Consider the following 16,638-nt stretch of genomic DNA (forward strand, 5'->3'; position numbering starts at 1 on the left):
CACTGTGAAAGAGCGTGCAAAACTATATCGTGCGATTGCACCGATTCTGGTAGTAGCATAAAAAAAAATTCAAATCGCATCGCAAATTTTGAAGGAAAAAAAAAAAGACGCAGCACGATCGAGCGTTTTTGGGCACGACAATCACACACAAAAAAAAACTCCAGGGAAATCCTGTACGGACTGATAAGTGGAATAACACTCCACACCACGCTGTTATATGAAAGTAATGCAACGTCGCAGAGGGGTAGTGGCACTCCGCTTGCACGTTGTGGCGCATCACAATCACAGCCTCGCCCCGTAGTGATGGGAACCTTTTTCAGTGAGTCAGATCATTTGGCTCAGTTCGCAGAGGAGAGTCAACTCTTAAGGCTCCCAAAACTGGGAAATATAATGAATGTTTATGGCTGATTTGTTTAATGAAATCTTACGTTACCTTCCAATTAACAAAATAATCTCGCTTTGCATCGCACGTATTTTATAATACCGGCTTAATCAACTGCTCAATAAGCACGGTGAGGTACTGTAATTTCATATGAATCGTTCTTGTAATTAAAATAAATAATGGAACATTTTAATCATCGTGTCTAATGTGTTTCGATTTTATTTATTTATTTATTTTGCGCCAGTAATTCTGGAGGTGCTATGGATCTTTACTAGGTAAATCAGTCACAGACGGAAAGAAGAATTGTATATTCATATAGATTAGGGTATTTGCATGGCTCAAGTCAAGTAAACAATGTAAACCTTCAGGTCTAGGTGTAGACGGTGTCACTCTGAGAATTTGCAAAGCCACACCCGATGCCTGTGGAGCGTCTTGTAAATGTTAAAGAATGAAAACGACAAAAAACAGTAGTTTTTTTTTTTTGTTCTGTTTTTTTTTTTAAAATAAGAGGGCATAATTCGTGTAGCTCTGTGTGCACGTCACGCTTACATTAAGTTTACTGATGATAAAAATCCGATGCAAATTAAGAGCTGAAAATGGGCGGTTCCGTGAGAAAGCGTCTTGTAGGACAGAATTTGCTCCGTGCATTCGAACCCGTTGTGTGTTCAGAGGACTTCGACGTCCTACACATAACCGTTTTTCCCCCCTCACATAGTTCGCTGTAAAACCATAAAAATGATTCAGACTCAAACTATTCATCATAAACTATGCTTTAATCATGTAAAGTATCAAACAAACAAAAAAAAAAATTCACACCAAACCTTTTCAGTCAGAGCGCTACGGTATTTTATATATAAAAAACAAAAATAATCCGTACATTGTCTTGGGAGAGTAAACAATCAATATACTTAAAAGAAAATTTCATACGTTTTTTTCTTTTTTTTTTACGCTTTGATAGCGATAACATCAATTCAGTGTAATCAATTCTACACAAGAGCATGAAGATAAACGTATTTCTATAATGTTTAGTGTCTGATGTTTGCTTCTTTAGTTTAGGAGATGCCATCCTAATGCAGTTAATGAGAAGTAAAAGAATAATTTCTGCAAACATATGCACAAATCTTCAGATATTTACTACAAACTGAATGCTTCGGCTACGAAATCTTAAAAAAAAACCCAACCCAACACTGAATATGGATGGTCCTTTCTATTTGACATAAAAGTTCATAGTGAAATTATATTACTACCTTTTTAACTCTCTTTCCTCAAATGAGCATATGAAGTAAAAATGAAACCACTCCATGGCGTGCTGTTACAGGAAAACAATCAGCTGAATTACTGATTCCACCCCGACGCTGTTTATCCGGTTACGACAGCGATCTGGCGGCGACTATACGTTTTATTTCTCGGACATCATCACGCCAGCCGTTTTCATCCATTTATAGTTACGGATAACACCTGAGAGAACTCAGCAGCGCTGTAGTATAAATCAGATTAATGATGTGTGAAGCAAATACACAAAGATGCGGTCATGTATTTATGGAAAGGCTTTTGAAAAGTAAAGAAGCAACACCAGACACTAAGCATGCGCGTCACCTGAAGGTTAAGAAAAGGACATTTGATATATTTTGCAAAACTGTTTCATATTTCACCTTGAAACGTTGAATGGGACTGCTGCAAATAAAAAAGGTCCTACCGTACTCTGATATATAAAATCATTTAGGATATCTTTCGGGTCATGTTTTCTTACACGGTCACCGTTAACGCTTCCCTAAACTCAAACTTAACCACTCATAAGGCTCTTTTTACACTCATAACAGAACGGGTTTCTATTCACTCTGACCCACAACGTCTTACACATTATCCTCAGGTATTCCCATCAGCTCTGGTATTTTCATTCCCACTCTTGTGACTTTATCAAGCACTCAAACACCTCTGAAGGCAAAATCAACACCTCATCATGTCCCGGCATATTTATATTCATCAACGAGAGACGCTTTTTTCAGACGAATATTCGGGTTTGTCCTTCAAGACCCAATCAGGAAACGTCCAAACCGGAACCCGGCGTCCGAATTTTGAATTTTTTTTTTTTACACAGTACACGCTTGCACTCGACGTATTTTCCGGAAATAAAACCGTATGTAATTTCGTCGTTTTTTTTTTTTTTTTTTACTTTCTAGATACACACCGTATTAGGCTGTAAAATTAAACGGCAAAAAAAATAAAATAAAATTTATTAAAAAAAATCTATCAGATCTGTGGACGCGGAGATGTTGATGTTAAAAACGGAGAAAGAAATTTCACTCGTGTTGTTATATTACGTTTACATTTATTCACTTGGAAGACGCTTTTTTTTTTTTTTTTTTATCCCAAGCGACTGACAAATGAGAAAAATACAAGCAAAAAAAAAAAAAATTTATATAGTAATTAAAAGCAAAAAAATAAAATAAATAAAACCTCGGACTATTTAATTTGGACGTAAAGCGAATTGAATTTGTCGAGTCCCTTCGTTTCTTTGACGATAATCAATCTACCCGAGTGACCAAAGTAAGGGAGGGATATAACAGCGGAAATATTTCTACGCCGAAAGTAAACAGGTGATTACACTGACGCTGATACAGAACACCCTGAGTGATATTTTATCTCCTGGACTAGGGTATTATTTAATACACTAACCATATTTTTGAAATGAACCGCCACTCAAATCTAGAATAAAGAGTGCACGTGCTGGTGTTCTCAGTAATTACAGTCACACGGAAAAAAACAAACAAACAAAAAAAAAAACTGGCCTGCCAGTTCCACAGCTTCCTGATTAGAGCTTTAAACGGCAAAACCTCACATTCAATTAGAGTCTGTCGTGCCTGATGTCCTATTTCTTCCGCAGCGACTCCAGGTAACCGATGAACCGTCGCAGGTTCACCTTGATGTTGTCCAGGACGCACAGCTGATCCGGGCTGTACTTCCCTCTGCCTTCCTTCCGGATCTGTCCCGCAAAAACGACAGTGAATGATTAGTGCGCGTTAGTACATCAAAACCCCGAGTCTTGTAAGATCGCTACTCGTCACGCTGTACGAGATCGCGATCAAATCCGTTATAGAATTCAGCCAGGACGATCAGATTCAACGATGCGATGAGATAAAATAAGTACGGTGACGGCTCAATCGGCTCCCTAGGTGTAAAATCTGTCGACGGAGTCGTCCGAGAGTCCGTCCGGCGTTTTTCTTTTGCGGGTATCAGAAAACGTGACGTCATTTCCAGTAAGGGGACGTAGTGAGCATCGGATGCTCCCTGGTTTTTGCGGTGCATTATGAAAATGATATTTTTTTTAGGGAGCGAACGCTCCAGTGCGCCGGAAGGATTTCGGGATCGAGACGGCCCTTAAAATGCCCGCCTCCCTGATCGGTGCGCTGACTACTGAACTAGGGTGCTGATCGGGACGCACCCGGAGTGCACGTCTGCTTGAGCCGTTAATCAGCGTGATCCACGCATAAACGAACAAACTGAGCTCGAGGGTGTTTTTCCGTGCGTTACTGCGTTCCGGTTGCGCTTCACCATCGCCGCGAACGTATTTGGAGCCGGGGTTCTGCGTCATCCCATCCGTCGTATTTCTCACACGGCCAGAACGTTGTCGTCGGCCATGTCTGCTCACGATGACAATAAATCGCCTGTCTGTCACGTTATCTCTAAGATCTCAAAGACGTTCATTATATGATGTTTTGGACAGCGAAAGACAAATTGGTCTGGAAAAAAAACCCAAATCATACAGGATAAACCCAGCGTAAGTGTGTGTGTGTGTGTGTGTATACCTTGGCAGCGAAGGCAGGCTGCAGGGATTTGAGAGCAGCGAGCAGGTTGATGTTTTGCGCCGCTCGCTCCGCCTCCTCGCCGTCCGCAAAAACGTCGAACAGAGCGTCCAGCGCCTCTCCGCACGCCACCAGATTCAGGTCTTTAGAAGCTACGCTCAGCAGCGCGTTTCCGATCAGCTAGACAAGTTAACGAGAAAACTAATCATAAAGCTTTACTACTGATTAGAGATTAAAGTCACAATAAACGGACATGTTTACCTGCAGGGTCTCAGCAGATCCCTTGTCTTTAGCCAGCGTGCTTCCTGTGATGCCCAGGATGGCCAGAGCGTTCACCCTCACACTCAACACATCACACTGCATTGCTACTTCACACACGCTCATCAACTGCTGAGGGCTCATACACTGCGCACACACACACACACACACACACACACAGCTCTTAAATCCATTCCATCCATTGTAGTGATAACTAGATCAACACAGGGGGAAATAAAAGGTACTTAAAAATATTGGAGCACTGTCGAGTTATTCTAGTGAGACAGCCAATGGATGCTGGTCAGAACGGGAGGGAGGGAATATAATCCATGCACAGCTCTATTGAGATCCTGAGATCGAAACTCACAACTTTCTGATTGCTAAGTCAGAATCTTAATAATATAATAAATATAACCATAAAAAAAAAAAAATGGAGGGAAAGAGTTTAGGCGTGATACGCGAGCCGGGGATTCCAGGGCTGGGAATTAACTCTCGGTGAGAGATATCACTTCATGCGCGGTGAAGGCGTGACCGCGAATCGGCAGCAACGCCAGCGGCATTGTTCACATTCCCGCCTGCGTACGTCTAGAAGATTTAACGTGATATCCACTTGCCGGCACTTCAGAGCAGAAAAATCGGGTCAGCTTTCCACGTTTCGACCTTACGTTTAATACGTCTCACGGATTTGTTCGTCCGTTTCTCTTTATTACCCGCTGTCTTTAATCTTCAATCCAAAACTAGGACCTCACGTTCGAACGTGTTTACTAATCCAGATCGGATTCGAGTGTTAATACTCGAAAACAGTCTAAAAGTGCGTATGATTTGAGACACAGAAGACGCAGGGCCGGCATCACGCCTCGTGTCGGTTTCTACTAGGGATGGCGCATATGATCACGTGATGCACATCGCGATATATTCGTCTGCTCACAAACATCCAGCAATACAGTAGCGTTGCATTTCGATTATTTTAAATAATAATAATAATAGATTTATTATTAATAAACCAATGTATGATACATTTATTCATTTTTTATGAATTTTTTTTTTTGTAAAAAAAACAAAAAAAACAAAAAACAAAAAAAAACCAAAAACACAACAAAAAGATTGAACAAGGAAATTAAATCTTACTTATTAATTTTACAAAAACAAACAAAAATCAAAACCAAAATAAATACTAAACTTGTTCTCATCTCATCCACTGCTTCCAGTCAGGTTGTAATTATTTAAGTTGGGGGGGGGGACAGGACCCCCCCAATTGAATAAAAAGACATGATATGTACAAAATCTCAGAAAAGCATATTGTACATCAAAAAAAAAAAAAAAACATTTTTATATTATATATATATAATATATATATATATATATTTTTTTTTTCTTCAAAGCTTGAGTACAAATGATTAACGTCAGGTCAGCGTATAAAGTGTATTTGGAGTCAGTTTGTCTATTCGTATATTATTTATACTTCATTTTTATAAAATGATATCACAATATCCGTGTTATATATACTGATATTAAATATGAAATATTAGATATTAGACTCAAATAAAAAATGAATTCAATCCGATTGTATCTGCATAGCACTTTTAACAATGGACACGGTCACAAAAGCAGCTTGCCAGAAATATATAAATTCTAAATATACATTTTAAATGATTATACTATATTATATTATTTAACGTCAGTGATTTATTGACGGTGATTCCTTTCATTTACTGGGTAAACGAGATCCACCGATAAGAGTATATAAGAAGGATTTAATATATATGGAATACATGCGGTGTGTGTGTGTGTGTGTGTGTTTGTGTGTGTGTTCTGACCTGAGGGATATTTTTGGAGGCCATTATTTGGAGCAGCGAGCGCATGGCACTGGTCACGGCGTCCAAGAACTCCTCATCCTTCAAAACTTCTGCAACGTCAGATACACATCGTATACAGCGTAAGGAATAAAACACTTCACCAACAAGATTTAATACAGGAATGAATGAAACGTTGTCTTTCCATCCACTCTTAACGTCGCGGAACATCCGTGGAACAAGCGAGTTCCCGTTATCGCTTACGTTATAGCGGCTATAAACAGCCGTTCCTTCTTTTCCCCCCAGTCTCTGTTTCCCCCTTTCTTGAAGTTAATATAAAAAGCACCGACACTGGAGACTCCTTCCACAAAAGGTTACGTGTCAATCATCTCCCTTGAGAAAACCGCTAAATAACGTTCGCGTATTTAATAATCGGGTTTATTATCGTGAGTTCGTTACTATAGAAACGATAGCTATGAAAATGTATATTTCCATACGAGCGAGTTATTCCTTACTTAAATCTGATGAGAAGCTGAAGTGCAGAATGACGTCATCAAAACTGCCGATCCGTAACAGCGGTAGAGAGAGACTGTACGTCTTGAACGTATATAGATCTTCTAAATGCAAATTCTGCCATTGTTTTGGAGCGCACTAGATAACCTTGAGGCTGATTTCATGGGGACTTTAATCATAATTTGAGTATTTATCAGGGTTGGAGTATAATGAAGCAAATATCGTCAACGAGGTCATCGTTGAGGTCTCTCTCTCTCATTATCCCGGGCGTCTCTCTCACCTGCCGAGCTAAAGATCAGAGACGAGAGGTGCTGAGCGACGGCCTGCAGTCCTGCAGCTCCACCCAAACAGTCCACGTCCATCACAGCCAGCATGTTATGGAGACACGTCAGAGCCCGACACTGCACCCGCTGCATTCTGGGAACGAACGCGGATGCGTTTTATTTAACGTTATTTGCTCAAAATCCGAGTACGTTAAAAAACGCAACTTCGCAGTGACATTTATTTTGAGCCATTATATATACACACTACCGGTCAAAAGTTTGTGGACACTCGACCGAAACGTTTCCCGTGATCTTAAAAAGCTTTTGATCTGAAGGTGTGAGATTAAAGGTGCGAAATCGGTGTCGTGGACAGAAATATAACCGCGCCGACGTGTTCGTTTCTTTCGTTAGAAAACTGACGTTTTATTTACAAAAAGCTCGTTTTAAACGGACGGCTCGGAGAGAAATATTCCGAAAAGCAGCCGATGAGAGTCCGGCGTCGGCGGGAACTCCTTTAATACCGTTTAAAAAAAAACATCTCGGGGAAATTCCTCAAGAAATCGGGTGAGAAAACGCCGAGAATACATTTCAGGAAATTCTCGGCAAAACGAGCGTCTACTTTGAAGATGCTGAAATATTTAATTATTTAGATTTATTTCGGATTTTTTTATCACGACATAATTCCCGTAGTTCCGTTTGGGTTACTCCAGATGGTTTGATGACTTGATTATTATTCTAAAATGTGGGGGAAAAAAAATAAATAAAGAATGAGTGTGTGTAAAGTTTTGACCGATAGTGTAAGACCCAAGCGTGCCTTAAAGGGAAGTTTACATTCAGGAATACTTTAATTACGGCATAATTAACGAGGTGAATTTACTTCTTAACGAGGCACTTCCACGCTGGATCCTTGGCGCAAATCTCCACAGCGGCCTGGCTGGGAAACCCCGCTTTCTTCAAGACCTGAAATTAGGTGTGTGAGATGGAGGGATGAAATATAACCCAGTCAGATATCCTATTATATACAGCACTAATGAATTAAACCTTCCACTGTATAAAAAAAAAAAAAAAAAAAAAAAAAAAAAAAAAAAAAAAAAAAAAAAAAATTTATATATATATATATATTATTTGCTCTTAGAGAAACAATTTAATAAATAAATTACACGTCAATTTCATATACAGACTGAAACTTAAATATTTATTATAATTATTGTAATATTAAAAAAAAAAAGAAGAATGCAAGTCCATATATTAAGACAAAGAAGACTTGCTATTCACTTAATAATTGTAAAAGTAATGGCACCCTAGAACATGCGGAAGGGATAACGTGTCTATGGTAGCTGATGCGCCGCGGTGGCTGAGCTGCATTACTGGACAATTCATCACCGTAAGGTAAGGGGGCGCTCTTGCACCGTTTAGTCGTCATTTTGTCGTCTTCGGGTCTAGATGAGCTTTTCGACCTTGTGTGGACATTCGTAGGCGTCACTGAAGGTAAATCGGCGGTATCTTTAACGCGCTTGGTAATTTACATCTTATCGCGGTTTATCGATACGAATATGAGGAAGTTCGGCACTACCGATTATTATTATACTTTAATATAAAAAAAAATAAATAAAAATCTTTCAGGGATTGTTAGTCTATTTTGAGATAAGAGTCTATACTGATTTTTAAGAGCAGGTCAGAATTTGTTTCCTAGTGTTCATAAACACACTGTCGAATCGGACAGTTATCCAGACTACGAGAAGACGGTCCGAGGGGTCGTTTCGGTCCGAGGACCTCCGTCGTTGCTAGGTAACCATCAGACCAATGACGCTGGTGTGCTAACTGAGAATTTAAACAGGCTAGTCAGCCAACATGCCTAATTTATATTGCTTTAACGAACCTACGTGGCGCTCTTAAATCATGAAACTAGCTAGCTAACTCTAGATAACAAATGAGCCCATGATCGATCGTTTAAGACGTTTTATTCATTTTCCTTTGAAGATGGAACATGTAGTTCGGTGTAGTGTGTGTGTGTGCGCGCGTGTGTGTGTGTTTGACCTGCTGTGGTATGTTGTAGTTCAGCAGTGTTGTGTGTAACTCCGCAGAAAGGCAGAGAGGAGAGAAAAGGCTGGAGTTTCCGTCTGCCACACCGTCGGCACATATCTCACTCTCGTCACTGCTTGACATCTCTTCCCACTCGTCATCGGAGGGTTCTACACACACACACACACACACACACACACACAGCTTGACTTCTGTCACTCTGTGTCACACATTACTGCACACACATCACTAAACAGCCATGAGCAAGTGCCGTCCTCATTCACGTCATCCGTCTGTCTCCTGTCTCTCTCGAACATATACACACGTAAACACACACACACACACACACACACACACACACAAACACACGTACCATCTGAGCAACACATGTTGACAATGATCTCCTGTGACGTTTGCTGTGCTGTCAATAGTGCTACAGCTTCCCTCAGCTCCGGTTTGTCTCTCTGCACACACACACACACACACACACACACAAAAATGTCATATCACTTAGCATGGACCTCCAAATGGCTGCCAATCGTTCAGATGAGACCTTCATTTTCTCACAGGCAGAAAAGCAGCTAAATCTTTTTCCATCTTTTTCCCGTTCCTCTTTCCTCTGTTCATCTTTCTCTCTCCGTCATCCATCTCCTCTTCCTCCTGCACCCCGGCCTGCGGCTCCTCCAGCCCCGCTGACTCCGGATCAGCCGTGCCGCCGCTGGCCTGGCGACTCGCCTCGCTCTGCCACAGGTCTGGGATCAGCGCTCCGGCGTCCAGACTGAGACAATGCGCCAGCGTCTTCACCACGGCAGAGACGGCCTTGGCCTGACGGGTGGAGGAGAGACAGCTCTTCAGGTTCCACACGGTTCCTGAGAGGATGCAGGAAAAGACCGTCGATCTTAACGCGCGCATGTTTCTCGGAATACACGACGACAAAAATCAACAAAGAATAAAAACGAGTCCGAAATGAACCAGGACCGGTCGGTTAGACACGAGAATGAATTAGGACCGAGGCGAGGCGAGGCGAGGCGAGGCAGTGACTCTGGAGCCAGCCACTCTGATCTGTGTATCTACGCTAGTGCGCCATAGCTGGAGAATAATACCGTCACGCCCCTTACTCATCTTTTCGACTACGTGGGCATTATTTTTGGATAAAATATTTACTCCCTAGTAAGCTTTTCCCTGTGTACGTTTTTACACTCGCGTCTCGAACACTAGCTAACGCTAACCACTAGAACCAGCACAGCTGCGCTGGTGACATCTCAGCAGACTTTACCCCAGCGGAACCTCTCTATGACGCCGCTGCTGTGAGCACGTAATCCCAGTGTGCAATTCTACAATGATTTGCTGTCGCATCTAAGAAGGAATTAAAAATCATGAAATGATTGTACGTTAATTTGTGTTCTTAAAAAACTTAAAACTTAACATATTGTGAAAATGGAAAGAAAACTTAAGTGGACTGACGCGGCTTCGTTTTAGTGATTACAACCGCTGCGTTTTTTTTTGTTTTTTTTGATAAAGTCTCGACTAAAACTAAAAGAGTAACCAAACGACTAAAAACTAAAAGCAAAATTAAACGAAGGCTAAAAGAAATGAAACTAAAATTCAAACGCGAATTAAACCAAGAGCGGGTTAAGCTAAAATAAAAAGCAAAGGAAAGTAAAAACAAGGGAAATTCAAGTATTATTTATCGATTTAAGTGAAAACTAGACGAAAAGAAAATCCGACGAGAGAGTCAAAGGAAGGAAACGCGGATTAAACTAAAAGCGAGTTGAACTGAAATGAAATGCAAATTAGCGTTCAAAACTAAAAGCAAGTTCGACTAAGAACTAAAAGAGAATTTAACTAGAAGAGAGTTGAACTAAGGCGAAAGGAAAGTGCGACCAAAAACTAAAAGGAAACTCAACTAAAAACTAAATGCAAATTGAACGCTAAAACGCAACAAATGCAAAGAAAAAAAACTAAACGCAATTTATTCTAAAACTGAATGCAGATTAAAACTTAATTTTACTAAAACTGTTTAGTCTAAACCTGCTGCGTTTTTTGTCGACTAAGTCTAGACGGAAAAAAAAAGCCAAATGAAACTAAAATTTAATCCAGACTAAATTAAAACTAAAACGTAGATTAAATTAAAACTCGATTCAAATTACATGAAGACCAAAACACTCGAGTGTGTGAGCGTGTGTGAGCGTGTGTGAGCGTGTGTGAGCGTGTGTGTGCGTGTCGTACCTGCAGCCAGAGTGCGTAAGAGAACGTGTTCCATACTGGAGTGTGTGGAGAGCAACACGTTCTCTAAAGCGGTCAAAACGGCACCGTTTACACTTCCTGCCAGCTCGGCGTTATCCTCGGTCACTGTGTGCAAGCAGTGTGCTGTAAACACAAACACACACACAAACACACACACACACACACACACAGAGATACCGTGTACAAATAAAGATGTGTCTGTGAGACTTGAGACGTACGTACATGCGTCACTCTGTACTCATCATACGTCCATGTAAGACAAAATACCACTGTTACTGTTATAGTTACTGTTACCACGGCGATGCTGACTGACGTCCGAAAGCGTTTGATTCCTGAGAAATGACATTATACTGATGTTCCGATTACAGCGTTTCATTTCTTAGTTAACGACGACGCCACATCGTAGTTTTTATCCTTTTACAGGTACATTTAAATGTACCTTCAGCTCTGACACTGGAGACTCATTCTTTAAAAAAAAAAAAAAAAAAAAAAAAAAAAAAAAAAAAAAAAAAAAAACTTGAACAAATATTTAAGTCCTAACAGTAAACGTCGTAAATCAACAATTACGCACGCCTTTAACGTTTTTACGTTTTACGAACACCAGCGGACCTGTCGCTATAGAAACCGCAGCGTATAAACCTGTGGTTTGCCTTGTAGTCAGAGCTGATGTTATAGAAAATGAACACCTTTGGACCAGTCGTATAAACGAAGTAAGTGTGCGTGTATGAGTGAGTGTGTGAGTGAGAGTGTGTGTGTGTGTGTGTGTGTGTGTGTGTGTTACCTGCTGATAAAGCGAGCTGGATGTTGTGTGGATGTTTCTCAATGTACGGCAACAGAACATCCAGAAGTCTCGCTCCATTAAACACCGACACTGCTGTACTGCTGCTCTCACTACACACACACACACACACACACACACACACGCACAACACCTCAGTAAGATACTCTAAGAGAGACCGATTGTCTTCTATTTACTTTCTTTAGAGATTAGAATAAAAATCTAGAGCTGTATCGACATCATCTTCAGAATCGTTTTAATAGTACGCGGTTTAAAAATAAAATAAATAAATAAATAAATTCATGTTTACACCAGTAAAGAAAATGCAGGTTAGAGGAGTGTACCAGAGATTCCAGAGTAGATTCACAGCTTCATTCGCAACATCCTCGACTGTCGGTTTCTGGTCCTTCTTCACGGGACTGGAGCTCATCTGCACCCCCATACGGCACTGGCGCAAACACACAGTGTGTGTGTGTGTGTGTGTGAATGTTAAATTAACTCAGATTAATCAACAACAACAAAAAAAAAAAACAGTAGGGAAATCCATGCTGTGATGAAAATGTGTGCTTTATAAACATCTCTCCGATGTGGCCATAAAGCATCTCTCTCACACACACACACACACACACACACACACACACACACACACACACACACACACACTGTCTTAACATTTCTGATTAAGCTTCCCTGAGATATTTTATTTTCTATAGAAATGTTATATATATGTCCTAAACGTACACAAAGAGAACCCAATTAAACAAATGAGACAGAAATATTACACTTGCTCATTTATTTATTTATTAAGGAAGATGATCCAATACGACACATCTGCGCGCGGTATCCGATCTCGGTCAAACTCCGGTGCTGTTTTAGGTCATATATTACTAGATATATAGAAAACTCTACAGGGTATGCAAACTTTCAAGCACCACTGTAAGCGGAAAAGGCCGATCTGGATCGCGCTAACGAGTCGGGGCCGAGCGATAAGACGGTATAATAGATATCGTGATGAATTACACCGCAGATATCGTGATATTATGACATTAAAATAAATAAATAAATACATACATAAATAAATAAATAAATAAATAAAGCAAATACTCTGATTAGCAGCAGCTGATTTGAGATTACAATTTCGGACCAAACCCTTAAAACTGCACGATTCATTTTATTTGTTGATTTATGATTATATTTAAAAATAAATCTTATTTACAGTTTATTCTTTTTTCCCCCCTCCAGCCTTTTCGGTTTAAAGTCATTTATCTCCATCGATGACGCGGACATTAAAATTACAAACGCAGAAGGACCATTAAACCTGGAAAATAGATTTTCATTTGTTATTTTTCAAATTTATATACACATTATTTATATAAATATATATAAATAAATAAATAAATGTTAAAATTACAACCTCTAATTAGAAGTGGCTCATTTGATATTTTATACCAAACCATTAAAACTACAACGTTTATTTCAACTTATTACGATTATAATAACGTTTTTTTTTTTTTTTTACGTAGATGCAAGTGTTTTAAATACGACATTCCTACGGTTCATTTTAAGCATCACGACTGTGTCGCTTGTGAGCAAACCTATATAATCGTAGAAAAGTACTGTGACGTGATGTTTTCTGTCATTTGGCCCCGCCCTAATCTTTATGCAAACTGTATTAAGACACAAAAGGCAAGAGTGTAGTGTTAAATATAAATGAAGATATTATTTCAATATTAAAGTTGTTATATTATCTACTGGAGGGGGAAACCGACTTTGGCCGGACAGTTTGAATAATTTATTTAAATCACGTTCTCCGATTTCAGTTGATATTAGGTATTTCACGTTGGTACTAATATACTAATAAAGAGTCACAGGCTCTTGATATACGCTCGCCGGACAATGACTATTTAGTCACTCACGTAGCCTGCTCTACATCTGATATAAATCTGTTCTATGTTTTATTTCTGTCTGTTTACAACAAGCCCACGTCTGTCTGTGATTTCCGAAGCAAAATCGTTTCCCATTTCTCTTTACACACACTGGGAGCTCTCTCTCTCTCACCTCGTTCAGCAGAGCGGTGAGAGGAGTGAGGACGTCCTGCCTCACCATGTTCTCACACACCTCCGCTCCTCCACACGCACTCAGGTTCCTGTAACACACCAACGTTTCTTTACTCATTAACACCAGCCAGGAATCTGACACAGCAATTCCTATTATTATTATTATTATTATTATTATAATTATTAAGGTAGAACATGGAGTGTGCGCATTTACGGGAGTTTTACAATGGCCACCGAGAGCTCTGTTTGATGAAGATGTAGACACAAGGGACATTTACTGTCTTTCTTCCTGTTTTATGAAAAAAGCTGCTCCATACAGTAGTTGATAAGAAAGTGTAGCAACTTTTCTAGTGTCTACGTGTTACATTTTTAAACAGATGAACGGCAGGTTTTATCCCAAACGACTGGTATTTAACGTAAATATATACTGTACATATACACACCGCCAGTCAAAAGTTTAGACGCACTCATTCTTTATTTTTATCCCCACCCCCTGGAGTAACACAAATGGAACTATGGGAATTATGTCGTGATGGAAAAAAAAAAAAAGAAATGTAAAGTTCCGAACCAAATGCGTAAGAATCAGGCGTCAAGTCTGAATAAGCCTGCTCCTGAGAACGTTGACGTTTGCAGGATTTTCAACAAGTCGACCCCAGCTCCGGAGAAATCCACGATCGTGTCAAATCGTCGACAATTCATTAGACGAACTCAGTGACGCGTGGAAAAGCGTGCTGTACCTGAGCGCCCCGGTTGCCGTCTCTCTGACCGCCAGGCTGCTGTCCAGAAGAAGCGGTGCTAACCTCCTCACTGCGTCTCGGTGCAGGAAGCCCGGGATCGTCTGACTCTGCTGAACCACTCGGGAAATACTCGCACACGCGTACTCGCGTATGTCTGCACTCGGACTCTGCAGCTGAGATACAGAGAGAGACAGGAAGTCAGATATACAGGCAGGGATGGAGACACACACACACACACACACTCACTCACAGATTGTCATCACTGAATTAACGATGCTGTCGATAATTTTTTTTTTTTTTAAATATACAAAAATCTTGTAGTGTGAATTAATGAGTCGTTTTATTATACATAAAAAAACACCATACATTTATACTGTTTTTATTTTCTTTCTTTCTGCCGCTGCTATTAACTTCATTATTATTTCGCTTTTTAATTTTTGACACTTTTGGTTTCTTTATATTTCTCCCTGACACTGTAAAGCACTTTACGCAGCATTTTAAATGTATGAAAAGTGTTATTTAAATAAAGTTCATTAATATTACTATTATTATCATTATTATCATCATCATCATTTCTAAGAGTATAAAAAGTGTCAAATATCATTACTAATTCAAATATTTATTTATTTATAAATAAAAGACAACTTCACCTTGTGCTTTGACACCTATATAAGACTAATCTACTCCCTGAAAGTTGTCTAAATGAACCTTGTTTACGTTTCAAGCCATAAATTAAAGTCTAAATTTAATAAAATTCCGCGAAAAAACCCCCAAAACTCGCCATGTTCCCAGCCACTTTCCGACACGTCCCGCCCCCTGCGCTACAATTGGTTAACAACAGATCTTGATTGACTGACCGCTCGACTAGCTATATTACGAGCCAATCATTGCGCAGACGCGAGCTCCTACTAGCCAATCAGAACTCAGGAGGCTGGATTTGTCAGAATTCGGATAGGGAAAAGAAAAAAAAATGTACACGGTTACTTTTTCAAGTAATTCTGCATGCGGAGACTCAACCACATCATCTTCATCTTCATCTTCAGCGGCGCGTTTCATAGCTTTCACCGGAGGTCCATCCGGTGCGAACTGCGCGCGCTTAAACCTCGCGTTCTTCGACTTTCCCATCGCGTTACGTTTATAAATAAATAACTAACTAGAACACTACCGAACCGAGAGACGCAACAGTAAGCGAACACACACTGCCATGTGGAAGCTGAGAGCCGCTGCCGCAAATCGGCCGGAAAGCGTTAGCAAAACTGTCGCGCGCTGTCGCAAAGTTTGTGTTCGGTACGTTTGGCGCCATCCAGTGGCTATGTTGTGGAATTTCTTTTTATTATGAGGAGAGGCGTTTAATGATAATTCAAAGGATGGAGGAGAATATTCAGAGCTCGTTAATCGATAATAAATCAGTAAATATATCAGTAAAAATATATTAGAATCGTATATACACGGTTTAAGTACACATAAGCTGTTTTAAATCCTTTTTTTTTACATTAAAATATATTTTTTTCCCACCTGATTAACTTTTCATGTGTTTTTCCTTCCCACATTTTTCATTAACTTTATTATTGTTCATATTTCATGTATAATTTTCTTTTCACACAGGATTTTCTTTCACACCTATTTCGTTTATTGTAAAACAAATTGTGTTGGTTTTAATGGAAACTTTAATGGTCCCTGTGGGTACCTACTGGTAATTTGTTGCCTACTGCTGGTGGCACGTTACGTCTAGTAGATACCATTAAGCACCTACGCCCTTAATACATCCTACTACATAATGAAAAC

At 39.8% G+C, this 16,638-nt stretch overlaps 1 protein-coding gene across 1 annotated transcript; it reads right to left on the minus strand.

Moving 5' to 3' along the window:
- Positions 1 to 1,136: 1,136 nt before the first annotated feature.
- On the minus strand, positions 1,137 to 16,100 carry heatr3 (HEAT repeat containing 3). Its single transcript, XM_017458474.3, has 15 exons — positions 15,838 to 16,100; positions 14,854 to 15,026; positions 14,118 to 14,205; positions 12,404 to 12,507; positions 12,063 to 12,172; positions 11,264 to 11,404; positions 9,602 to 9,903; positions 9,408 to 9,498; positions 9,050 to 9,204; positions 7,890 to 7,972; positions 7,030 to 7,166; positions 6,261 to 6,349; positions 4,447 to 4,590; positions 4,189 to 4,365; positions 1,137 to 3,365 (listed from the first exon to the last, which is right to left on the minus strand). The coding sequence occupies exons 1-15, from the start codon at positions 15,976 to 15,978 to the stop codon at positions 3,252 to 3,254; spliced, it is 2,049 nt and encodes a 682-aa protein (XP_017313963.1). The 5' UTR covers positions 15,979 to 16,100; the 3' UTR covers positions 1,137 to 3,251.
- Positions 16,101 to 16,638: the final 538 nt, after the last annotated feature.

This window comes from Ictalurus punctatus, chromosome 27, assembly GCF_001660625.3.
Source record: "Ictalurus punctatus breed USDA103 chromosome 27, Coco_2.0, whole genome shotgun sequence".
NCBI lineage: Eukaryota > Metazoa > Chordata > Actinopteri > Siluriformes > Ictaluridae > Ictalurus > Ictalurus punctatus.

Excerpts from the sequence above, each read along its gene's own strand:
- heatr3 (XM_017458474.3), bottom strand. The coding sequence starts at position 15,978 with ATGGGAAAGTCGAAGAACGCGAGGTTTAAGCGCGCGCAGTTCGCACCG. Across the intron at positions 9,205-9,407 it reads CAACATGTGTTGCTCAGATG|AACCCTCCGATGACGAGTGG; the intron begins GTACGTGTGTTT and ends GTGTGTGTGTAG. Across the intron at positions 7,973-9,049 it reads ACTACAACATACCACAGCAG|GTCTTGAAGAAAGCGGGGTT; the intron begins GTCAAACACACA and ends ACCTAATTTCAG.